Consider the following 26,052-nt stretch of genomic DNA (forward strand, 5'->3'; position numbering starts at 1 on the left):
GTATTTGCACTCAACAACATAATTCCAGATCATGTAATTGAAGAGTGATTCATAGGCATATCTCATCAGACATTGAGATCACCTGTAATATTATAGAGAGTCATTTTATGTAAAAAGCCTCAATCACTATCATGTTTGGTAATTTTCTATGTATAACATAAATTATTCAATTAGAACTAAAAAACCAATTTTGACTCATAGCAGGACACAAGCTATCATTGGAAGGTTGTTTCTATAACATCAGTCAGGCCTGGTAATGGAACTATCACCTTTTGGGTTTTAACTTTATAGCTCAATTTATACATTTTAAACTAATATTCAGTTTGTTGTAAGATTTATTTATGGACAACTAGGATTGCAACATAATACTACAGGTGCCTACAATAGTAGCTGATATGGGTCATTCCAAGTGTAACAACTGGAATTATCACAGTGATTACAAATAGAAGCTGTGCTTCAGTGATCACTGATTGTGACTGATAAGTTGGGGAGTAGGCTTCTTCTTCAAAGCAGTAAATGGTAAAAAAAAAATTTAAAGTTTACTCTTGATACTGTTCAAAGTTATGATCTTCTGAGGAATGATGCTAATGTTTGTCTGCTGCCTTGGGAAGGGGTATGAAGTTTTAAGATGTACTTTCATAAGTTCTTATTTTTAAGAGAGTTTGAATGTATATAGACATAGGTAGTCTCCTTTCTCTTCTTCTCCCACCTGACTTCATTATTAATTTCTATTTTAATGTATTGTGACTATCTTAAAGAACAAAGAGTGCTTTTTTTTTTGCTTTATCAGCTAAGTTATACTATTAACAGACAGCTAGCTTCTGTTGTATTTTATCACTTAAATGCTGTATATAACTTTAAAAAATCTCTTTACATATTATTAAATGTTTAATTTTTTTGACTTGAAGGTAAAGAATGTTTAAGTATAGATTAATTGTAGTATTTTAGTTCATCTAATGGCATTTTAAATCAGTAAGCAATTTAAGGGGGGAGGGGGAAGATCCTGATCTGAAATCAGAATCTGTCCAGTTGTTATCCACTTTGATAAGTGTTTGAGTATTTAACCCACTTTTTCAGTCTGAGAGTAGTTACAGTAATAATTAAATATCTGTTCCCACTTGAGGGAGGACAGAAAAAAGCAATAGATTGTTGAAAGTTAAAAGCAGTTTAATGCTATGGCTTATTTAATGAATTGTACATTAACAATACATATATGCAAATGTGTGCATCTTCAATTGTATTACCTTATTTTAACAGACAGCCTCCCGTTTACACTTATGTGAACTTAATCACATCTACCTAAAAACATATTAGATTTGCTTAGCATAATCAGTATTTTTATGTACATAAGTGACCCAAAGCTTGAGTACAAATTGGCAAATACTAACCAATAGCTCTTGTAACTCTTATCCCACAATAAGAGTGGCTTTTTCAGTTTAGTTAAACTCCATCCAAGACAACACTAATTATTCTTATTCCAAAATAAGTGTGTTCACATGGTGAGTTATATCAGTATAATGACACTGGTCAAAATTCACACTTATACCGGCACAACTTTCCTGTGTGAATAGTCCCTAATTCTGAAGATCACCTGAATATAAAATGTGCTTATCTTCTATTTAAAATGCCACGGTCATTGTCGCACTGGCCTCCAATGCAGAATTTTGTAAACTGTAAGATCTAGAGCAGCGGTTCTCAAACGGTTGGTCAGGACCCCAAAGTGGCTTGTACCCCCATTTTAATGGGGTTGCCAGGGCTGGCTTAGACTTATGGAAGCACAGGGCCCAAGCCCTACCGCCCAGAGCTAAAGCCTGAGGACTTTAGCTCTGGGCAGTGGGGCTCAGATTGTAGGCCCCTTGCCTGGGGATGAAGCTCTGGGGCTTGGGCTTTGACTCCCCCCCCGGCAGCAGAGCTTGGGTAGGTTCCGGCTTTACTTCCTCATCCTGGGGTTCTGTAGTAGGTTTTGTTCTCAGAAGGGGGTTGTGGTGCAATGAAGTTTGAGAACCCCTGACCTAGAGAAACCCTCCTATGGCCTCAATCCTGTGAACATTTACATGAGTAGTCCCCCTTAAAGTCAATGGGATTGTTTTGCATCAATCAGGTGATGCCTGTGCAGATGTGTTTACAGCATCATTGAATTAGAAAGTACCACAAGGGTCTCTAGTCTAGCCCCCTGCCAAGAGGCAAGATTTGTTGTGGCTAAACCATCCAAGACAGATTGCCATCCAAATCAGAATGCTCCAGTAGAAAGTAGTGGGATTATTTAAAGATAATCAAGTAATCACGTCTCAGCAGTGTTTGTAACACACAGGTTGTTAGTGCATGAGACAGTAAAAGCCACCTGAAACTGGCTAGTCAGTTTCACTGTTCTAATTAACTAAGATCTGCACAATGCAAGAAGCATTCAAATGTATAGAATGCATTTTAGAAGCATTTAGACTCAAATAATTGAAGATGTTAGTGCAATAGATAATACATTTTTTTTTAAATGTTAAAGGGACCCCATCTTAAATTAATCTTCATTTTATATAGCATATTTCATAACCTGCCACACACAATTGAAGTAACAGTAAACATGCCAACTGATTCTCTTTATAAAATATCCTCTGTAAAGATAAAACTTGCCACCAGCTATTATAGGTGAAAAGTGATGCATAAATGTAATTCTCTGGATCATCAGGGCTACAGTAGGCACAGCAGAAAGTCACTGCTAATAAGTGGTCTTTCCGGGAAATCTCTGCTAGGCATTGGGGCTGGAATTTTCAAAGATGCTTAAGGGAAGTAAGTACTGAACTCTTGCTGAATTTCAATGGGAATTGGGCACTAACTTCACTAAAGCCCCTTTGAAAATCCCAGTCTCTATCTGTGAAATAAATCTGCTGTCTTAGTTTAAAAAAAAAAACCCACACATGTCTAAAGCATGATCTACTGTAACAAGTCTTAACCACTAATTCTACTGTACCAAATCTGCACCCTGAAGTCCACAGGGAGCAGGACTAGGACTTGGATCGGCCTGCTTCAAAAAAGCAGGCCATCACCTGAGCTCAAATTGTTAGCTGTGCAAGGCCTGATTCCTTTTATGAGAAGGCAGTGAAGATACATTGGCTAGTCCACTACCAGCTTGAAAAGGGCTGGTGTTTTGCTTGACTAATTGGGATGTGATGAGAGCCAGCTGTCTAATTCCTGCAGGAAACACCTGGGGGCCTAAACAGCCTCTCTCCAGGTTTTTTTGGGAAGGGTCTGAGTCATGGATTGCAAAGCAAAGGAAGATGCCTTCCTGCAGCCTGGTCTTGGATATCTTCCATGAGTGTGACAGGGCTTAGGATAAACTCCCCCTGTTATCTGCATCTCCCATTGGCTTAGCTAGGTTAGTCAGCTCCCTGATTGGCATGCTGGCTTTTGTGACTCTCATTCTCAGGTGTCCCTCACTCCCCGTTCACTGTATAGGGAGCCTAGATCAGTGTTGTTATGATTTCTCCCCTCCTCCCCCCAGGTGCTGTGATGCTGATTATTGCAATCCCTAAGACTTTGTGGATTCCACCCTTTGTTCCTTGTTTCTGCTCCTCTTTCTGGTACAATGGCGCTGAGGTGGTCTCTCAGTGAGAATTCTTTGATTGTAGCTGCGGCCTATCAACCAAATTCCAGCAGGTCTGCACAGTAGACCTTCAAGGCTGTGCTGAAATGTTAAAGGACAAAGCCTGCTGGGAGAAATGTTATATATGATTGACAGCACCTTTCTAACCCAAATGGGCTGAACCATGTCTTTCTGTTTGGATAACTTTTCTTAAACTGTACCCGGAAGCTAGTAAAAATACCCTAGGCCCTGTGCTACTATCTGGACAAACATGTCCATGTACATAATCTGTTTGGTGTTTAAAACCCATTACTGGAAACTATTCAGCTGTATAGCCTGTTTTTAGAGTATTTGCTCATTTGTATGCTAAGTCCTATCATGCTGTCAGAGACCATTTTCTTTTTCAGATCTTAATCCCTTGAGGCTACAAGGGAGTATATCAAATATCCTTGCAACTTTTCTGAAAAGTAAAGAATACTTTACTTCTCCAGGCCAACACAAACTTTCATTCAAAACCTGTCTAGTGAAAAACATTATGTATAAACCTTTGAGGATAGAACAGTTGCTGTATTTGTAAACTGTCACCTCACTCCCAGTATCTAATGCACTTGAAAGCATTTTGGTTAAGTTTGCATATAAAAGGCAATGTACCTAAAATCAAACTTCATGCTATACTAAATGAGAGGGGGAAAATCAGTGCAATGTTAAATTGACAAATTTTTAACAGTCAAATTAAAATGTGAAGATATTTTACTGCAGTAATAAGTGGAACACACCGCACCTACTACTTTATAAAGGACACTTCCTTCTCTCCTCTCCCCTCTCTAGATTTAGCTTTGTAAAAGCAAAAACATATCCTAGGCTCTTGGAATCCTTAAGACCTTAAAAATATAAGTCCTCCAGTAAGAGAAACCCAGCAGCCAAACCTCCCCAGGAATCAGAAATAACTAACAAACCATTTTAAAAATGTAATGGGTTGTGCTTATATACACATTCTTCTCTCCCCAGACTGCTATATGTTAAGATGCCAATGGTACACTAACGGTGACTTAGCAGTTTTCTTGCAGGAAAACGTATTTATATCTTTCCCTCAGATTAGTTGATCATCAAAGTGCTTAGTCTAAGAGCGCAAGCTTGTTGTTGGATCAAAGACAATGGGTACATCTACACTATGGAAACTATATTGGCGTAGTTATGCCACTGCAGCCCCATGGTATAGACCCAGCCTATGCTGGCAGAAAATGTTTTTCTGTTGGCGTAGGAACGTCACCTCCCCAAGTGACATTAGCTATGTCAATGGAAGCCCTCTTCTATCAGTATAGCTGCATCTATGCTGGGGTTATGTTGGTATAGCTACATCAGTCAGTGGTGTTGGTGGCTTTTCTTCTCTTCACATCCCAACTGACATTAGCTATGCTGATAAACTTTTAAGCATAGACCAAGGCTATAGAGCAAATCATTTAGCCCTTCGTTGTCAAATGCTGGTGGGGCAAAGGAGTTAGAAACTGACTGTTGACATGACCAAGTACTGATGCTTGTTACTGCCTGTATCTGATCTTTGCCATCTTCTGTGGTGGTGTAGCCCTGACAGTCCCAGGATATTGCAGAGACAAGGTGGGTGAGGTAATAGCTTGGTAACAGGAGTTGGTCCAATAAAAGTGATTATCTCACCCACCTTGTCTCTCTTGGTCATAGACTTTTTCAGGCCAGAAGGAAGGAACCATTATGATCTACTCTGACTTCCTGCATAACCTCATAAGCCATGAAATTTTTCACCCATTCAGTTCCTACCCTGAGCCCATAGCTTCCTGGCTGAGCTAGAGCATCTTCTTTTTCTTTTTTTAGAAAGAGAGCCAGTCACATCTGCTTAGCTAACTGATGTTAGCTGTGGAAGAACAAAACAACGCTGCTCTTTCCTGCTTCCCCAACAAACATGTTGGCTAAACTCCAAGGTCAAGATTCCTGAGTATTGCTGAAACTAGACTGTTCTATAGCACATTCAAGGTTTTTTTTTCTCTCCAATCTTGCGTTGGTCAGAGGAAGCGAAAAGAGTGGGTAGAAAAGACAAGCTAAGAAAGCTTCCCCGCTCCATCTCTGATTTCTCTGATGCTATGTCTTGTTGTGCTTGGTAATGAGGTATAAAGGACTCCACTTGACACCAGCAACAGTTGGTGGGAAAAATCCTGTCTTGCTTTTGCTCAAGTGCGTTGCATTAACAAGAGATCACTTAGGGAAAACAAATTTGGAAGCCCCCACTCTAACATTGATTTTTCCACTAGTGTTTAGGTGACTCTGTAAGTCAGTGGGACTTATGCTCCTAAGCAACAGTGTTTTGGAAACCTCCCCTCTTAGTGCATTGGTCAGAAAATTAAAGATTTATTGGAAAACTCTCAAGTAAGGCCTCTACTCTAACAAAGGTCCTGCCATGTGGTGAACCTCCTCTAGAGCCTCCTTGAAATGGTGTCGCTTAATTGAAACAGTGCAAGATTTGCTCATCCTATGGGACAGAGGAATATGCAACTTCTGAAGTGCGCTCAGATCCTGCTTTTCTTGGGGAGCTCCAAAAGAGCTATGGCCCTGGGATGGGTGGAAGAGGAAGACCATAAAGAACCAAACTCTGATCCTTTTGAGTCTTTTTATTTTGTAGAATTTCCAGTTAGATGCAAGTCCTGGCTGTCTGATTTCCTTTTTCCACAAGATTTTGACAAGCAGCATGAGGCTATCGAAGGAAAAAGTTTATTTGTCTTGTAGAACCAATAAGTCATGCATTTACTCTCCAGGAAGGTAGGGTGGGGGAATGGCGAGGCAAGTATTTAACAACTTGATATTAAACTCTGGAAGATTCTCAGGCAGTGTGGTGAACATTCCTGGGTCACTTTATTAGACCCTTGTTATCTCTCTCCTTCTTACCCCCTCCCCACCTTTTTTTGCATTCATGAGTACTCTGCTGGGTAACACTCTAGAGCAGAAACCTTGGGCTCTGAATCCATCCAGCCCAGACCTGATGACATGATAAAATCTGGCTGCTTCTCCACACTAAATCTGATTATATTGGGGGGGGGCGGGGTTTGGTCCTAGACTAGTCCAGCAGCAAAGCAGTTCTGATGACAATTTGATCAGCAAAACTTCTCCCTTGTGAAAACAGCTGGCATTAAATAGAGAGAACTGGCAATGTGATCATTTGGGGATGGAGTCCCTGCTATTTCAAATGGCACCCTGAAAAACTGTCCTTTGAGTGCCTGAATTGGATTAGGGTAGCTATGGTAAATATTCTGTGCATTTGAACTAACCCTCTGGTTGTATGCTGCAAATGGCTTTTGGTTTCCACTTGATTGATTGATCCATAGTAATTCTATATGACACAAGTCAGCACTGAAGCATGCTCCTCTGCATATATCTAAAAAGAACAGGAGTCCTTGTGGCACCTTAGAGACTAACCAATTTATTTGAGCATAAGCTTTCGTGGGCTACAGCTCACTTCATCAGATGCATAGAATGGAACATGTAGTAAGGAGATATATATAGAGATATATACACACACACACACACACACATACAGAACATGAAAAGGTGGAAGTAGCCTCTTAGAGTTGATATGGCTAATTAATTAAGATGAGCTACAATCAGCAGGCGGAAAAGAACACTTTTGTAGTGTTAATCAAGATGGCCCATTTCAGATAGTTGACAAGAGGTGTGAGGATACTTAACATGAGGAAATAGATTCAATCTGTGTAATGACTCAGCCATTCCCAGTCTCTGTTCAAGCCTAAATTAATGGTGTCTAGTTTGCATATTAATTCAAGTTTAGCAGTTTCTCGCTGGAGTCTTGAAGCTTTTCTGTTGCAAAATTGCCACTTTTAAGTCTGTTATTGAGTGACCAGAGAGGTTGAAGTGTTCTCCTACTAGTTTCTGAATGTTATGATTCCTGATGTCAGATTTGTGTCCATTTATTCTTTTGCATAGAGACTGTCCGGTTTGGCCAATGTACATGCCAGCAATGCCCCATTAACTTAGGCTTGAATAGATTCTTGGAATGGCTGAGTCATTACAACAATTGAATCTATTTCCCCATGTTAAGTATCCTTACACCTCCTTGTCAACTGTCTGAAATGGGCCATCTTGATTAACACTACAAAAGTGTTCTTTTCCTCCTGCTGATTGTAGCTCATCTTAATTAATTAGCCATATCAACTCTAAGAGGCTACTTCCAACTCTTCATGTTCTGTATGTGTATATATATATCTCCTTACTACATGTTCCATTCTATGCATCTGAAGAAGTGGGCTGTAGCCCACGAAAGCTTATGCTCAAATAAATTTGTTAGTCTCTAAGGTGCCACAAGTACTCCTGTTCTTTTTGGGAATACAGACTAACACGGCTTCTACTCTGAACTAGATATATGCAGGTTTCATTCTCAGAGCTGCAGTGGAAAAGGCTCTTCAATTTGTAAGCACCTAGGGGATAATAGGGTTAAAAGTAATAGCCAGCATGGATTTGTCAGGAACAAATGCCAAACCAACCTGATTTCCTCCTTTGACAGGGTTACTGGGCTAGTAGAGGGGAGGAAGCAGAAGATGTGATGTGTGGGGGTTTTTTTTGTTTGGGGTGTGTGTGTGTGGCTCTTGATAGTCTTACATGATGACATCATAAGCAACCTAAAGAAGTGTCGTCTGAATGAAATTACTGTAAGGTGGGTGTACAACTGGTTGAAAGACTGTACTCAAAATAACTTCCAGTGGTTCTCTCTCAAACTGGCAGGATGTATCTGGTGGGGGTCCCACAGAGTCAGTTCTGGGTCTTGAACTATACAATATTTTCACTGACTTGCTGATGGAATGGAGAATGTACTTATGAAACTTGCAGGTGACACCCAGCTGGGAGGGGTTGCAAGCACTTTGGAGGGCAGAATTAGAATTCAAAATGACCTTGCTGAATTGGAGCATTGGCCTGAAATCAACAAGATGAAATTCAGTGAAGATAAGTGCAAAGTACTTCACTAAGCAAGGAAAAATCAAATGCACAACTACAAAATGGAGACTAACTGGCTAGGTGGCTGTACTGCTGAAAAGGATCTGGGGGTTTAGTCAATCTCAGATTGAATGAGTCAACAATGTGATGCAGTTATGGAACAGGATAATATCAGTGTAGGGCAGGGGTTGGCAACCTTTCAGAAGTGCTGTGCCGAGTCTTCATTTATTCACTCTAATTTAAGGTTTCGCGTGCCAGTCATACATTTTAACGTTTTTAGAAGGTCTCTTTCTATAAGTCTAGAATATATAACTAAACTATTGTATGTAAAGTAAATAAGGTTTTTTAAATGTTTAAGAAGCTTAATTTTAAAATCTTAAATAAAAAGCAGAGCATCCCCGCCCCCTCCCCCTCATACCGGTGGCCAGGACACGGGCAGTGCGAGTGCCACTGAAAATCAGCTCGCGTGCCACCTTCAGCACATGTGCTATAGGTTGCCTACCCCTGGTCTAGGGCATAGTAACAGGAGTGTCATATGTAGACCAGAGGAGCGAATGGTCCTGCTCTACCTGCATGGGGGAGGCCTCAGCTGGGGTATCATCTCATTCTGGGTGCTCCACTTTAGGCAAGATCTAGACAAATCAGGAGAGGTTAAGAAAACCTGACCTATGAGGAAAGACTTTAAAATACTGGGTGTGTTTTAGTCTTAGAAAGAAGACTGAGGTGGTGGGCGGGGGGAGAAATCTGGTAAGTCTTCAAATATGGTAAGGGCTGTTTATAAAGAGGACCGTGATTGTTCTCCATGTCCACTGCAGGTTGTACAAGGGGTGTAATGGGCTCAATCTGCAGCAAGGGAGATTTAAGTTGGATATTGAGGAAAGCTTTCTAACTATGAGTGTAGTTAAGCTCTGGAATAAGCTTCCAAGGGAGGCTGTGGGAATCCCCATTGCTGGTGGTTAATCTCTAACCGATTACTTTGGCTGTGGCTACACTTAGCGCTTCAAAGCGCTGCCGCGGCAGCGCTTTGAAGCGCTAAGTGTAGTCAAAGCGCCAGCGCTGGGAGAGAGCTCTCCCAGCGCTGTCCGTACTCCACCTCCCTGTGGGGAATAACGGACAGCGCTGGGAGCCGCGCTCCCAGCGCTGGGGCTTTGACCACACTGGCGCTTTGCAGCACTGCAATTTGCAGCGCTGGAGAGGGTGTGTTTTCACACCCTGCTGCAGCGCTGCAAATTTGTAAGTGTAGCCAAGCCCTTTGTCCTGCTTCAGTGCTGGGGGCTGGACTTAATGACCTTTCAAGGGCCCTTCCAGACACACACATTTGAGACTGACTTGATTCCATCAGCAGTAGCCAGATGTTGTGAGAGGTTTTTAGGAGGCCTATGCAAGATGAACGGATGCAGAGGGAGAAGAGCAGACACAATCCATGAGGTAGGCTTGGGCAAGATAATGGAGTATGTGAACTGTCCTAATCTCTTCCAAGCAGAGATGGTGAAGATCATGTGTCAACTAGTAATGTGTGTGTTGTGTTTTTTTTTTTCCTAAGGCAGTCTCTCCATTTTGTGGGTGGCCTTGACTGCAGCACCAGCTGGGTTAGGGTGGACCCCTTCCTGATTGGGGTGGGGGCCATTGGGAAGGGCATGCTCACAAAGTTGGGAAGAAGAACATTTAGGTGGGGGAAACCGACTAACCTCTCTCAACATGTCCCTTTTTGGCAGGTTAGTACTTGTTACTCATTGTCTAGTAACCATAGCTGCCTGGAATGTGCCCAGGCTTGGGAGGAGCTTGGAGTGGTTACTAAACACAATAGTTGGCTAGTCTGAGAATTCCTCTGGAGATAACCAGAGCCTTTAAAGTTAAAGAATCAGAGGTAAGGTCTGGAGCTTGGCGTGAGTCTCTAACTTCAAGGGTTATGCTCCAGTGTCTCTCCTCATTAAGCGAACAACCTGGTTGACTCCACTCTGGGTATGCCTGATTTCCGAAGAGGGAAGCACAGCAGAGCTTGAAATCTTTCCTAAGGAAACAAAACGCACACTGCTGCCTACAGAGACAGGTAATGGCCTCTTTCCTAGCTGCTTGAGGTGCGAAGCTTACCACAGCCCTTTTCTGGCTGGGTGTGCTTGCTGTCTAGAAATGGCCATGTCCTAAAATGTCTGTTTTGCACTCTTGTTTATAGTGACTCTGACCTGAGGGCCCTGGTGTTCCTTCTTCCACTGCTCCCTAAGATACAGGAGGTCCAGGTGTGATTCTGTGCTGAGTGCCTGAGTAACGTGCTGTGCACTGTTTAGACTGCCGCCTTCTATCCCGGAGGTGGCTGCATTTCAGCAGTGACGTGTACCTACTGGGCCATAGGAATGACAGCAGCTGTAACAACACTGGTGCCTTGTGCATCTGCACTGCTTGCTTGCTGTTATCCAGCAAAGCAGCCACTGGCCATAGCCAGCTCTAAACTTTATCCCCACTTACATTGTCACTTTTTCCACCCTTCCTCCCTCAGGGTAGCCCATCACCACCTCACCCCTGGGAGTTAGGGGTACAGGCAGGAAGCTGCTGAGGTGGTGGTGGGCTGATCCCTGGCATGTCTGCCATATTCTGCTGCTTCAAGTGACCATCCTGATATGGACCATGGGTTGGAGTCAAAGCCCCACTTTCCAAGCAGGGAAGCCACTGAGTGCAATGAAAGAGATTCTGGTGGGGTGTGACTGTGAGTGACTGTAGATGGCTGTTGCTCCTGCATGCACAGCAGGGTGCTATGTGGGCAAATGGGTTGCAAAGGCCTGTTCTGTTAATTTAGATGGAATAAATGGGCCCAAAGAGTTCAGAGGTGTCAACAAGACCCTATCACTGCTCAACATTGTTAAACAAGGTTCAGGGCTTGGTATTCTGAGGCCTCAGCCTGCTTAGTACCATGGCAAACACTCCCTTAAAAATCCTTTATCAGAAGATACAGAAAAGGAAAAATGGAGCCTTTTGAAATGCAGAGTATTAAATAAGGCTCTTATTTGAACAGCAGCTCTCCTTGCTTTTTTTAAAAGGGAAGAAAACACCCCTGTCTGACTGTCTTTTTGCTGGTATCTAAGATGGTAAAAACCTATTTTTATTTGTTTTGGTTTTGGAGATTGGGGGTAGAGGGGAGAGAAGTTAGTTGAGATGGGCTGGACCTGGTTGTAAGTTGGTTCCCATTTCCTCAGAAAAACGCGCACACAAAAGGGGAGAGAGAAATGCATTTCCTATCCTTGCTAGCTTTTGTCTCTGGGGGGTGACAGCCGTGAGGACAAAGCTGGCTGCAGTGGTTGTTGGTAGACCGCTGCTTCTATTAACTTTTTTTCCCCAAGTCCTTTTTAAAGATCTCCAAAAGGAAGCATTTTGCAGGTGGGGGTAGCTAGACTTTTCTGCCCATTTTGTTCCCCAATTAGGCCTAACTTCTAACACTAATTTGTCTCATTTCCTCCTCCTCCCCCCACTCCAGTCTCACATTGTTCGTATGTACCAGGCATGACCTTAACACAGTTGTTGAGTTATAGCAAGAGGCCTTTTTGTTTCGACTTACTGAGTCCATCTCTTTCCCATTATCATTTGTTGCTCTGTTACGGTGTCTTATGAATTTCCAGCTGCTACTTACAGCTGAGCTTACAATTAAGGTAAATTTGTAGGTCCAATTATGCCAACAGGCCTAAGGCTGCGACTGCTGTTAATACAGACTCAGACAGCTGGGATGGGTGTTGAAGTGTCTGAGAAATACAGCCTTGTGGGAGCAGTGTTTGTCAGTGCATTGCGCTAGCTCCCACTTCAAACCCCCTCTTCTGCAAGACCCCAAAAATGGAATGTGGAAGAAAGAACGGGAGGGTCTAGATCATCAATTTATCCTGTGCCCAGCAATGCAGAGATGGGACAAAGCGCATTTTGATTGTCCATGATTGAAGCTCTTCTGGGTCAGGAGCAGTCTTATTGTCTGTAGACCAGTTAGCACAGGGTCTTGATTCTCATTTGGGGTGCCCTTGAGGTGTTGCTTGTACGGCAATAGCACTATTAGATAAATACTGCACATGTAACACTGACAGACCCCGGTCGTCAGTAGGCAGGATCAAACTGGGGACCTTTGGAGCTTAGTGCATGAGCCTCTAACACATGAACTAAGAGCCACTGTCTCTTAGGTAAGGCTGTAGAGCAGACTCCTTTTAACTCTGGTCTCAGTGCCACTAGATGGGACAGACCACCACATCCAGGAGGTGTGTGGGTTACACATACACTTGGCAAACTGGGCCTAAGACCTCCAGATATCAGTGTGTAAAAAAGCAAGTCTCTGCTATGGCTACCTTTAAGAGATTTATTCTGTCTCAAGGTAGAGCCCTGAGGTGAAGGAGCAGGACAGCACTAGACAGTTGCAGAATGTGGGCTTGTGAAAGTGCTGTAGTGTATTAGCACAATGCAGACAACGCCCTATTGCTGAGCAATCTGTCTCGGTGGGAAATGGTGCCTGAACTTTCTGTGGTCTGGCATGTGATATGCTTCTGTGCATCCCTCTGACTCCTTGGGAGTCTCCAACTTGCATAACAGCAGGCTTGATCCAGTTCTGAACACTAACAAGCTGAAGTTGTTCATGCTGGCTGTAGAACAAGGAGGTCCTCATTCTGGTGTTGCATCAAGGAAAAGCAATTTAGTCTCATTTTACCAGCCATCTTGGCAACTTTTCATCTCGTGCTTCACAGCCAGGGTTGCCCAAACAAAGGCTGTGATGGCAACTTGCTAGGAACCCAAAGGGGGCATGACACTTGCATAAAACAGAGTGCAGTCATGCTAGTTTCTACTAGTAGAGGTCCCAGCATGCAACACTCCATTCTGATCCAAGCATATTTCCTCAACTCCATCCCTGTTGAGATGCTTATCTAGCCCTTCAGCTCACTATTCTGACAGTTCTAGAACTTGCTTCTCTGGCCATTCCAGACTGTGGCATGACCATGTCACAAGCTATTGTCTGACACCTCCACCAGCTCCCAAGTCACTTCAGATCCACTTGGGAGAGAGGAATAAAAATCTCCCTTCATTGTGTCTAACTCTCTCTCGCTGATTTATTGTGCTCACTGCACAGGCCTGGTTTTTCTCTGCCCCCCTCCTGCTCTTAGAGAACCAGCCTCCTGGTTGAGATTATGCCAACAGTGTGTCCACACACACACACACACACACACACACACACACCCCTACCTACCTTTTTCTTAGAGGAAATGATACTCTTAGAGTAGGATCCAACCAACAAGGGAATAGTAAGATCCATTCCAGGCCTTCCAATACAGCTTTAATTCTGCATGTTCCATCTAAAGACGAGGAAATGTGTAGAACTTAAGCTACCCCGCCCATGCCTATGATCAGCATTTCAGTTCGTCGTGGAGGTGATAATTGTTGAATGAATGTGGCGTGCTTAACCTGTTCAGCTCGGTCAGCATTGCAGCTAGTGTCCAGGGATGTGATCGTGTTGGGTCTATATGCACTGCGTCTGTTCCTAAATGGGAATCGATACATCACAGCATGAACAAAGCCTGGTTAGCATCCAAGTGGGTAAGAATGATGCAACCAGATGACTCTCTGGGAAGTGAGCCTGTGACCCTCTACTTCATCACACCTGTGGGTGGTTAATCAATTTTCAATTCACGGTTCCTCTCCTGGTTCTTTTTACATTCTTTCTGATGGGTGCGTTAGAAATAGGTTTTTTTGGTCAATCGAGTTGATGACCTCAGATCAGTTACTAGCGTGCACTTATGGTACCAAATAAACCACCAGTCAGTTGCATCCCATCCAGACTTAAGGCTTTCTGATGATTGATCTCAGGAGCTGCTATAATCTGCCTAGGTTTATACTCTGCCTATCACTTCAGTATCTGCATTGTTGGAAGGCAGGCAACAGGGTAGGACCTGTCTAAACTGGGGATATCAGCACTAGTGTATTTACAGCGCAAACCCCTTGTGCAGAAGCCCTGCACCAGTGTAAAATGGTTGTGCAACTTATGGCTCCTGTAGTTTACCGGAATTTGTAGCTGGTATACTGCAGAGTATTATCTCCCCAGTGACCTGGGCTGGAGTAAGCACACCAACCCTCTCCTCTGCTCTCCATGCTAGCTTCCCATGGAACACAGCCCAGGTCTCAGAGTGCCTTGAAGGAAAGGATAATGCCCTGGCTGCAGGATACCTAAAGCTCTGGGCTGAGGGCCATGCTTAGCCCCATTCTGCTTGAGAAGCAGAATTGTCATCCATCACCTGGGCAAAGCATGTCTGTGCAGGAGATGGGAGCTTTTCTCACACTAGGGAACGATCCTCACCAGGCCTCACAAACATGAGACCACCACCTTCTGCTCCAAGTGCAAGTTGCACTTCCATATGTGCAGGAACTATGGGTGCTACCACACTCCTGGCTTCAAGTGGTTTCCATCAAATGCAGGGTTTACAGTTTGGTTCAATGGCTCTTAGCACCTCCACTATACAAATTGTTCCAGCCCCTCTGTGCCCTTCTTTGTCCTGCCTTCACTAATATAAACCTACAACAGTGTATACATGGCACATAACTTCCCCCAGGGGAGAGGATGAGAATGAATAACGTGTAACAGATGTTAATCATGTTGCTTAATACACTGCTGGTACTGGTGATGAGGCTGTTTGAGGAACTGGAATGGAATTTCACTGGTGAGGTCCTAACCAGTAACTAGAGAAAGGTGAGTGAGATTTTAGAAAAAGCCAAACCCTTTAAACCTAACTTCTGTAGGTTAACTCTTCAGTTCATGGTTTCTTCCAGAAGCAGGAGTGTCAGAATAGCTAATTGGTGAGTCATGTGAAAAACCAATTACAAGATGGCTGATGGTGGCTTTTTCTTCTTTTTTTGGCAACGCTTACTCCTAATCCTGCAGCTCCAAGAGATCTAGGTAAATGTTGCATGTGAATGGGTGTCATCTGACAGTACATTGGAAACGCTGGAACTGCTGTGGTGTTACCTTTTTTGTTGTTCTTGTTGTTCCTCTAGGCTAGTTAATTGCGCAGTACGCTTTAGTTATAGGAAACTCATTTGTTATCCAGCATGCTGCATGAACAATGCTGGGACAGAAATTGTGTGTGTATCTTTTCTCCTGTCCTCAGTATCCTCTGTTTATTTCCACAGCTCAGGACACAAGTTGCTTTTGAAGCAATGACCCCTGTTTAACACAAGGATCTGGACCATGTACCATTATGGTTTTGTGCCTCAAGAGCCTTATCCAAGCATGAACCAGCCCTCTCCATACACCTACCTGCCTCTTGGGCCTGGCAGATTGGCTGAATCTCCAAACTCCACAATGTTCCCTCCTATCCAGATGCACAACCTCTATAGCCGGCCCGTCACCACCACCATGGACTGGAACGGCCACCATGACTATGCAGGAAACCAACTAGAGTATCATCATTTCTATGGCAGCAACCCATACTTCCATCCTCACCCCTTCTGGCACTTCTCTCAGGTGACCCCCATGTCTCTGTACAACCCCTATGCAAACTATAATCCGTATGCAGCATACCAGAGGCCAAGCCAGGGTCAGGACATATGGCCTCAGGGCTTCACCATGAGAGGAGAGCTTCATTGGGGGAAACTTGAAAGGGTCTTTGGACCTAGACGGGAACTTCCAGAGTTTGTGAAGGAGGATCTCCGCAGGGTTTATGGCACCTACCCAAGGACTGATGTTTCCATAACCTTCCAGAACAGGGAATTCCTGGTGAAAGGAGACCCCAGAGTGGGAGAACAGGACTATACAGTCGAAAAGAGAGTCATCCGAAGGGATCCCACCCCAACGGCTAGCGAAGCGGATGACGACAGCGAGGAACAAAACAGGAAGAAGAAAAAGAAATCTAGACGTTGATCTAGCCAGCTCCCTATGAGACTGGTGCTCCTTGTCATGGCCAAAGTTAGTGGCTGAATTCTGGCGCTTGGGAAGAATACTGGGAACTAGCATGGGCATACACTCCCCTTGGCAAGTTTTGCATGACTGCCAAAAATGTAATTAATTCCTCTGCCTACTTTCCCCACACTCCATAAACACACTGACATAGCTTATACTCCAGCTGACTGACACGTACTACACATTCTCCCCCGCCCCCCATGTGCACCTCCATATCTGTTGGTCTCTCAAATGTTGGCTTTGAATGAGATTGTATAGGCTTCCATTTGGCTGACCAAATATTGTCAATCTGCTTGCTAGATTGTGTCCCTTTTTAGAAGAAGAGTTGGTGAGAGTCTCTTTTCTAACAAGGGGAAAGAGCCACAAGTCACTAATTGGCCTCCTGTTGGCAGTAGTCTGCAGGATGAATAGCCAGGAAGACTGGACTCCCTCCATTCTGCCAACTTGCCCCACTTCTGAGGACAGTGTGGTGAAAGTGTCTTGTTTGAACACTAACCATGCAGCTATCTTTTTGTACACCCTGTAATTACTGCTTCATACAGAAGATTTATTCACTATGGAATTTTTGTGTTGACTCTTCACTATGGGCTGGAAGAAGGTGACGTAAAGATATTCCCCTCTTGTACTCACTGATGGGTCTGGCGATCCCTCTTTCTGACTGCACGTCCTCATTCTGAGGACAAGAACCTAACTCAGATCCGAGTGAGCGCAACTATTGCCAGGTGGGCACTGGAAAAGACACAACTGTGGATGCCAGTTTACAAGTGCCACTGACATACATCAGATGTCACAGCCTTTTCCTTTTGCCAGGTCTGAAGAGGGGATCTACTGCTTGAAGGACAGGCTGCACTGGAAACTTACTGCAGGCCCCAGGGCAGTCCCTAAGTTGCCTGCAAACTTACGTAGCTTTTAAATAATAAAAAAATAAAATGTGAACCCCTGTATGTGCTTGTGTCTTCATTGCCAGTGACTAAAACTGCTGCTTGCTGGAGTTGTATAGTATACTGTGTGTGTACGTACAAGCACACAAATTATGCTTGCAAAATTAAGCACCTGAGAGTTGGGTAATGGCTGAATTAGGGTTGCAAAGGCAGCCTTAATTTGCCTGCCTTGTGAGGTGTGCATGATGAGGCAGTCTTTAATTACAGGTACATGATGGCATACACTTCCCCCCTTCCCCCCGCCTCATTCAGTGTGCAGGATGAATCTGCTGTTGGGGGTGGAGCAGGGCTGTGCCGTGAAGGAGGCTGTTGTCTGTAGAACCCTTGCATGGTTTGTTGTGGAAGTTGGAAGCTGCATAGTGAAAGGAGGGTCTCCTGGTAAAGGCAGCTGAACTGTGCTGTGATCCTATTCCTGGCTCTGCCAGACTCGCTGTGCAGTTCTGGGCTGGTCACTTAAAGCAATCTTCCCAGCCACTAGGGTCTGATTTGCAGAAGTGCTGAGTGCTCACATTGCAAGTGAAGTCAATGGGAGCTGTGGCTTTGAATGCGAAGAAGTGCTAAATAATTTCTCTGGGATTGTGGGGGGTGGGTCAGTCAGGTCCTAGGTCTCAAATTGGGTACCCAAAATTAATAGATATTGGCCCATGGAGAGACTGAGCTTGAAGGTTAGTGCACAACATGCTAATACAGACTCAGCTTAGACCTCCTCTGGTGCAGAAAACTGAAGCTCTGTAGGCCAGCCCTTAAACACTATACTGCTAAATGCCGTGAGGAAATTATTGAATTGTCTTCACAGCAGAGTTTTGGTAAGTATGCAGTAAATGAGGCATGAGACCACCCCTGAACAATGAGGATAAAACAAACCCTTGTATAGCTGTGCATTAAGAGAGCACCTGCCATCCTGTGCACTGAATGAGGCAGGAGTAACTGAAAACCATATCCAAATGCATAGGCATGAGGGGGCCAAATTAAAGGTGCACGGGCAGCCTTAATTCAGGTGTCTCTCAATTTTTGAGGGTTTGCAACCTTAATGTTTCTAGTGTAGCTTTTTGTGGGTCCATTTCCTTTGCTTTAAAGAGGGGGAAATGGTTGGTTGGTGCACAGAATGAGGATTCTATTGGGGGGTGGGACTGCCACCCACACTGTACCCACTGGTCTGGGGGGTGGGGCACAGGGGAAGCTTTCTACTCCCTGCAATGGCTGGGCAGTCTCAGCTCCTGAGACTCGTCTTGCTCCCTGTGCAGGTGAAGCAAATGGGGCTATGCTGAAGGGTCAAGAGGGGAGCAGGCAGCTGCCTCCTGCCAGACACTCCCTCCCCCCAACATTGAATTTCATTGGATAAGTGCGAAGTACGGCACATTGGAAAACCATCCCAACTACCCATACAAAATGATGGGGTCTAAATTTTCTGTTAACACTCAAGAAAGATCTTGGAGTCCTAAGAACGGTCATACTGGGTGAGACTAATGGTTTACCCAGCCCAGTATCCTGTCTTCTGACAGTGGCTGGTGCCGCATGCTTCAGAGGGAGCAAACAGAACAAGGCAGTTTATCAAGCGTTCCATCCCCTGTCATCCAATCCCAACTTCAAGCAATCAGAGGCTTAGGAACACCAGAGCACAGGATGGGGGCCCTGGCCACTTGGCTAATAGCCAGTGATGGACTATCCTTCATGAACAGTCAGAATTATTTTTTGAACCCAGTTTATATTTGGTCTTCACAACATCCCCTGGCAACAAGTCCCACAGGTTGACTGTGCATTGTGTGATGTATGTACTGGTTTCCTTTTAAATCTGCTACCTATTAATTTTCTTGGGTGACTCCTGGTTTGTGTGTCATGTGAAGGGGTAAATAACACTTCCTTATTTGTGTTCTCCACACCAGTCACGATTTTCTAGATTTCAGTCACATCCCCCTCAGTTGTCTTTTATTTTTCCAAGCTGAACAGTCCCAGTCTTTTTTTAATCTCTCCCTGTATAGAAGTTGTTCCAGCTCCCTGATCATTTCTCTGTACTTTATCCCAATTCTAACGTATATATTTTGAGATGGGGTGATCAGATCTGCATGCAGTATTCAGGATGTGGGCATAAAATGGATTTATATAGGGGCATTATAATTTCTGTCTTGTTAACCATTAGGAAAAGGATAGATAGCATTGTAGGCTTTTGACTGTTGCTGCACATTGACCAGATGTTTTCAGAGAACTATCTGCAATGACTCAGATCTTTCTTGAGAACAGCAAACTTATCACCCATCACTGTGTGTGTGTGTGTGTGTGTGTGTGTGTGTGTGTGTGTACATTTTCCAATATGTGCTACTCTGCATTTGTTAACATTGAATTTCATCTAACATTTTTTCTTGCCAAGACACCATGTTTTGTCAGATTCCCTTTGTAACTCTTTGCAGTCTGCTTTGGACTTCAGTAATTTTGTATCATCTGCAAACTTTACCACCTCCCTGTTTAACATTCATAAATGATCTGGAAAAATGGGTAAACAGCACTGGTCACAGTACAGATTATTGGGGAAACCCTGCTATTTACCTTTCTCCACTGTAAAAACTGACTATTTATTCCTACCCTTTGTTTTCTGTCTTTTTAACTGATCCAGAAGAGAACCTTCCCTCTTATCCCATAATTCCCTACTTTGCTTGTCTTTAGTGAGAGACCTTGTCAAAGGCTTTCTGAAAGTTCCAGTCAATATAATTTACTTGATCATCCAGGTCTCTGTTTGTTTTAAACCCCCCCCCCCCAAAGAATTCTAATAGAGTGGGGAGGTGTGATTTTTTTTCCCCTCTTCCCTTCACAAAAGCCATGCTGAATCTTCCCCTAATGTGTTGTGCTCAGCTGGGATGTCTGAGTCTCCGTTCTTTACTCTAGCTCAAACAATGTGCCTAAAACTGAATTTAGGTTCACCAGCCTAAAGTGCCAGGGTCAGTTCTGCACCTTTTTAAAAAAAGATGGTGTCACACAAGCTATTCTCTCATCCATCTGCTGCCTACAAAGGCTGATTGAAGCACTAGGTTAAGCACAGTTTGTTCTGCAATTTCATAGAACTTGAGTGAATATCTGGTCCTGTTTACTTATTGATAAACGGAGTAATTAGTTCCAAAAGCACCTCTATTGACATCTCAGTCTGAGACAGTTCCTCATCTTTGCCACCTCAAAAGAAGGGCTCAGGTTTGAGAATCTCCTTTCACCCTGCAGTGAAGATGGATGCCAAGAATTCATTTAGCTTCTCTGCAAGGGCCTTATCTCCCTCCAGTGCTTATTTAGCACCTCCATCGTCCCAGTGGTCCTAATGATTGCTTGGCAGGCTTCCTGTGTCTGGCAGGAAAAAAGTGATGGGGCCTTGACCGGGGGAAAGGCAGAGTAGGGGCAAACACGGGGGGAGCCCTCAGGGGCAGAGGCTGAGCAGGGGTGGGGCCTTGGGTGGAGCTATGGGGGGAGAAAGGAAGCACAGGTGCAATCTTGGGGCCACAGTCTGAGCACTATCCCCCCGCCCCATTTGTAGGGAGTCTCAGATGCTCCTGCTCCCAGGGCGCAAAGGTGGCAGGCTAGCACGCCTCCAAAGGGAGGTGACCTGCATTCAGCATTTGCCCACTGCAGGGCCAGGTTTTAAGTTTGGCCTCTTATCCATGCTACCCATGCTACCCATGTAAAAACTCTATCTGCCCTTATAGTACAGAGGAGACGGTCCAGTGCATGTTTCCTTCTCCCACCTCTTTCTACTCTGTTACAAGCCTGGTTGGCAGAGTCATGGTTAAATGCAGCAAAAAATAAAATGGGGTTTTTAATCAAATGGGGGTAGAGAAGTAAGCACCTCTGCTTGAGGAGGGGTTTGTTCTGCACCCTCGATTCTCACCGCCTGGGGAACTGCTATCTCCAGGAGGTGTCAGAGGGGGTGTTTTCTAGCTGTGAGTGGAGGCACATTGCCACTGACTGGGCACATGTTGCAGCACTCAACCCTACTTCCTTACGAAGGGGTGGGAAGTGGAAGGTCACAATCTGAGCTGCTGTTACTTGTGCATGGGCGCCTCCATCCCACTTACTACTTGTCTGGGATGGCGATAAGGCAGAATTTCACCTGCGGAGGGGCAAGAGGAGATTGCGATTCATCCAGTCACATTTATTCATGCAATACAAACCGTAATAAATCCAGCACTGAATTTGAACCAAATTACACATTTGTGCATAACAAACTAATACGGGTCTATTGTGCTGAGCTAGGATGCAATTGAATCCAAGGGCTACAAGCAGATGGCTCTGGGAGGTCTGAGGTTTAAATAGACAGCAGAAAAATGACTAACACTGTGTAATTGTTCATGTAGTTACACAGACCTGTTCCCACAACATCTACTGCTGGGCTATTCTAGGCCTCCCTTTCCACGGGCTATTTCTCCAGGGCTGTGGTTTGCAGGGGAAGCTCTTGGCAATTCTAGTGGTACTTGTCCACTTCAAGCACAGAGAGAACTGGGACCTGTCTAGGCCTGTTCCATTTGTACTTTTTGTTCAAGTTTTCCATCCAGGCTGTGCAGGGGAGACGCAGCTGGTCCCACCCAGCTTGGTGCTATTCTAACTATTTGTATTTTTAGCACAGGGATACAGTTGTATACAATAAATCAGCACACAAACAAGTTTGTTTTCTTAAAAGTGCCTGTCAATTTCCAGACAGAAGCAACATTGTGTTGTAAGTTTCCTCTCTCTGCCTCCTCTGCTTCACCCGCCCTGTATGCGCAAGAGGAAGACGCTGAGATTAAACACTGAGATTTCCTAGTATAGGCTGCAAACTCCACTACTTTTAACTTTAGTTCCCCATTCCTCCTGTGCCAATTGGCAAATAATTATTAGTTCCTAACATGGGTGATCCAGGCAGCAGTAGTCCAATAAAGAGGCTCCAGGAGGTTCCTTCTTCAACCAGCCACTCTAGAGAATCTGCAGGTTATGTGCTACCCAGCTACAGAACTGAATCCACAGGGCATTTTCCTTATTTTAAAGCCTATGGAATTCAGTTCTCAAAGCCAAGCAGCTAGGTTCCAACGCCGGGTCACTGGGCCATGGCAGGTTGGTCTCCATCTGTAAGGAAAAGTAGAATACGCTGGTTCAATGTATCAGTAAGCAGCACAGACAATATTGAATTGACACTGATTTTGCAATGGATAGAGAACAGTACTTGGGCATCTTTCTATCCTCGAGGTAGGACACAGCAGCCATGTCTCCTAATTTAGTAACTTTAATCGGTGAGGTTTCCTATTCAGTGCTCTCAGGCTCTCTGTTCCATTATTAGGAATATAGGAATTGCCACACTGGATCAGCCCTGATGAAGTTCAGCTATGCATGTTGTTCCCATAAATGTGAATTCTTTCAAAATCCTGCTGAGATTTTTGCCTCCGTGCTAGCTTGTGGAAATGAGTTCTGCAGTCTAACTCATCCATCTTTGATCAGTAACCGCTTTTAAATAGGAATAATTGTGCACTAAAAGTGTTTGGAATTAAGCAAGCTCCTGTTTTTACATCTTGAGCCGTCACCTTTAGATGCAGGCAATGTGTTCTACAATGGCTTGAAGTAACTCTTTCCTTTGTGATACAATGACGGCATTGGCATATACTATATGGGGTCCACTGGTCCAGAAGCCAAATGGAGATGGAAATGATATAGAAAATGTCAAAATTGAAAGGCAACAAGTTTAAAATGAATGAAGTGAAATATTTTTACATAGCAGGTACTTTGCATGTGGAACTAACTACTTTAAAGGTAGCAGAGAGACCACAAGCTTAGTAGGATTAACAATTTGATACTTGAGGGTAAAAACGTATTACCCTCCTATCCTCCACTAACAAATGGGAAGGGGAAGAAAATTCCCCTGTGGCCAAGTTGTTCCATAATTGTGCCATCTTTTGAAGAGTCTGATGCTGACCCCGCTCCCACAAGATAACTGGCCCAAGCTCTCATGGAAGTCCCAGTATGAGTGTTCTTTATACCCTAAAGCTTCTTGGTATCCCCACAAGGTTCCCAGTAAAGTTGGTTTGATCTTCAGTTCAAGGCCATTCCCTAACGAAAATAGGATTTCAGCGTGAAACCTTCCTTAAGTGACCACAAGTGCAGTTCTGGGAAGGAAGATTAATCTCAAAAGCTTTTCTACAAAATACTGTTCATTCTGCTTCCTCACAGTGCAAAAATGGCAGCTTCCGGACAACCTCTGAGGCCTGCCAAGGGCACAGGGGCCCGTTTTCACATACTGTGAAAATTAACCCTTCAGACAGTCGGTTCAAGAGAAACTTTTAAACAGATCTGCTGCCCATAATTCCACTTAATTTTTTTTATCCTTATTTCCAAATACTTAGTTTGCACCATCTAACACTCCAGGGCACTGCTGCCTCTGGCCGTGAGCCTGTCCTTTCTATGTCTATATTTAACTTCTGCACGAAGTTGCGGGGAAGAACTCTGCTAGCACTCCCCAGGGGCACAGTTTTACTCGCTAAAGATTCTGTCCACCCAGTACAAGAATTTAGAGGAACTAAGTTTTCATTCTCTTCTCTCCCCTTCAGAGAGGCGACAGCAGCTGCCCAATAAATAGATTTTTTTTTTTTTTTAAAGCAACAAAAAATCTGGTTTATTGCAGCCATCGGAGATGTGGCCATTTGGCAAGGTATGGCTAGCATCACAGGCTTAATGCAGAATCATAGAAATGTCAGGCTGGAAGGGACCTCGAGAAGTCCTCACGTCCAGCCCCTTGCGCTGTGGCGGGACTAAGCAAACGTGGACCGTCCCTGACGGGTGTTTGTCCAACTTGTTTTTAAAAGTTTCCAATGATGGGGACTTCATGACCTCCCTTGCCAGCCTATTTATACTGGAGCTTTGCAGTGCTGGAACTTGCTGCGCTCAGGGGTGTGTTTTTTCACATCCCTGAGCAAGGAAGTTGCAGTGCTGTTAATTGCCAGTGTAGACAAGTCCTAGATCTTTCTCTTGCTCCTCCTGTAATTAAAGAACCTCTTCTTATTGCCTTTTATGGCCCTTGCCAGCTGTAACTGATTTTGTACCTTAGTCTTTCTGATTTTGTCCCTACATCTTTTGTACGTCTCCTTATCAAGTCTCACTACATTTCCACTTGTGTGGAATTCCTTTTTGATTTTTCAGGTCATTAAAGAGCTGCTGATAGAGCCATATTGGCCTCCTGGGAGTCTTCCTGTCTTTCCTTTGCATTGGAAGAGTTTGCAATGGTGCCTGTAATATGGTCTCCTTGAGGAACTGCCTGCTCTCCTGAACTCCTTTTCCTCCTAGATTTTCTTTCCATAGGACCTACCTACCACTTCTCTGAGTGAAGATGTCCGCTTTGATATAATTGAGTTTATGTATGCCAGGCTGGAGGCTAAGTGCTAGGGCAAGGGGGGGTGGGGAGAGAGAGGTTTTTTTTTTCTAGAAGAACAAGCTTGGGTGTGTGTGGGAGGGAAACTATTAGTAGAATTATAGTAGCCTCAGGGCGCTAGGCACTGCACAAACATCTTCTGTGCCCCGAAGAGAAATGTACGTTGCTGCTACTTGATATTTGTGTTGCATTTTCTCCGCTGTTGTTATGCAGTAGCGAGGCCTGGGGGAGAGATGCAGTGAGACCATGTGGAGTCCAACTGGCAACTATGTTTGCTCTGTGCAAACATACGTGCTAAACGGGGGAAGTGATACAGCCATCTTTCCTGGGAGCAGCCCTTAGGCCAGGTCATTTCTGAGATGACTCAGGTATTCGTAAGCCAGTTGTGCAGGGCGGGGACCTCCCCCCACACCTTTCCAATCTGGAACAATGGCAAGGAAGTGATCAGATACTATAGTGATAAAGAGGGATCCACGCTGCTAGTAATGAAAGATGCAGGGGGCACATGCTGATTCAAGCAAATCCATCTTCTCTCTTTCTTGCTGTCTTTCAGCAAAATGAAATTTATATGTGGGGCCCTGATTTTCAATAAAATAGGTGGGAAAGTATAAAGTAGATGTTTGTAAAAGAAAAGTCTGTTCTGTTATTACTCACTAGGCCAGTGGAGATCACGTCTCTTGGTGCCTGATTAAGATTGCTCTGGGAGCACTAACTTGTCCGGCGCTACTGTTTATTCCTGCTGGTAAGGTGTTGCTGCACTTGGCATTTTACCTCGCTGCTGATTACAGAGTGACCTTTAGCTGGATACCTTGGGAAAAGGATTTTATAGCACAGGGTTCAGCCTACACCCTCTGAGGCAATGGGAGCAGCATTAGGTCCTGTCTTAGAGGACAGAGGGAGGGGTGGGTAGGTGTTTTGAAAGCAGTGAAGTCCCGTTTTCAAGAGCGACTTCGGCGCCTCAGTCCATGGGTGTGAGAGCCCACAGGGTTAAGTCATTTTTGCAAAGGGGCTGAAGCACTTTTGAAAGCGGGGTGTGGGTGGGGGTGCAGTTTGCAGCCCCCATGGATGTAAATGAAGGGGGTGGGCTAAGTGCGAGTAAGATGCACGGGCTGTTCTTGAGGAGGGTTCTCCTTCCTCGAGGCACCCCTGGGGAAGTGCTGCCTCCTCTGGGCTCGGGAGATGAAACTCCTTCCAGCAAGGGTTCGGGCTGCAGGGCAGAAAATAGACTTGGTTTGAATGCGCCGAGGACTCTCACCCCAGCCTAAAGCAGTGACCTGCGTGAGGCAGAGGCACTTTTCAT

General features: G+C 44.4%; 1 protein-coding gene across 5 annotated transcripts; it reads left to right on the forward strand.

Moving 5' to 3' along the window:
- Positions 1-156: 156 nt before the first annotated feature.
- Positions 157-17,372, forward strand: C7H10orf95 (chromosome 7 C10orf95 homolog). 5 transcript variants are annotated; one of them, XM_045023447.1, is made up of 2 exons: positions 157-253; positions 15,680-17,372. In XM_045023447.1, the coding sequence occupies exon 2, from the start codon at positions 15,738-15,740 to the stop codon at positions 16,407-16,409; it is 672 nt and encodes a 223-aa protein (XP_044879382.1). In that variant the 5' UTR covers positions 157-253; positions 15,680-15,737; the 3' UTR covers positions 16,410-17,372. The 5 variants fall into 5 exon arrangements, with proteins under 5 accessions (XP_044879382.1, XP_044879379.1, XP_044879381.1 ...); XM_045023444.1 differs by lacking the exon at positions 157-253 and adding an exon at positions 362-519 and having other exon boundaries at positions 15,680-17,371; XM_045023446.1 differs by lacking the exon at positions 157-253 and adding an exon at positions 466-613 and having other exon boundaries at positions 15,680-17,371.
- The last annotated feature ends 8,680 nt before the right edge of the window (positions 17,373-26,052 follow it).

Source organism: Mauremys mutica, chromosome 7 (genome assembly GCF_020497125.1).
Source record: "Mauremys mutica isolate MM-2020 ecotype Southern chromosome 7, ASM2049712v1, whole genome shotgun sequence".
Classification (NCBI taxonomy): domain Eukaryota; kingdom Metazoa; phylum Chordata; order Testudines; family Geoemydidae; genus Mauremys; species Mauremys mutica.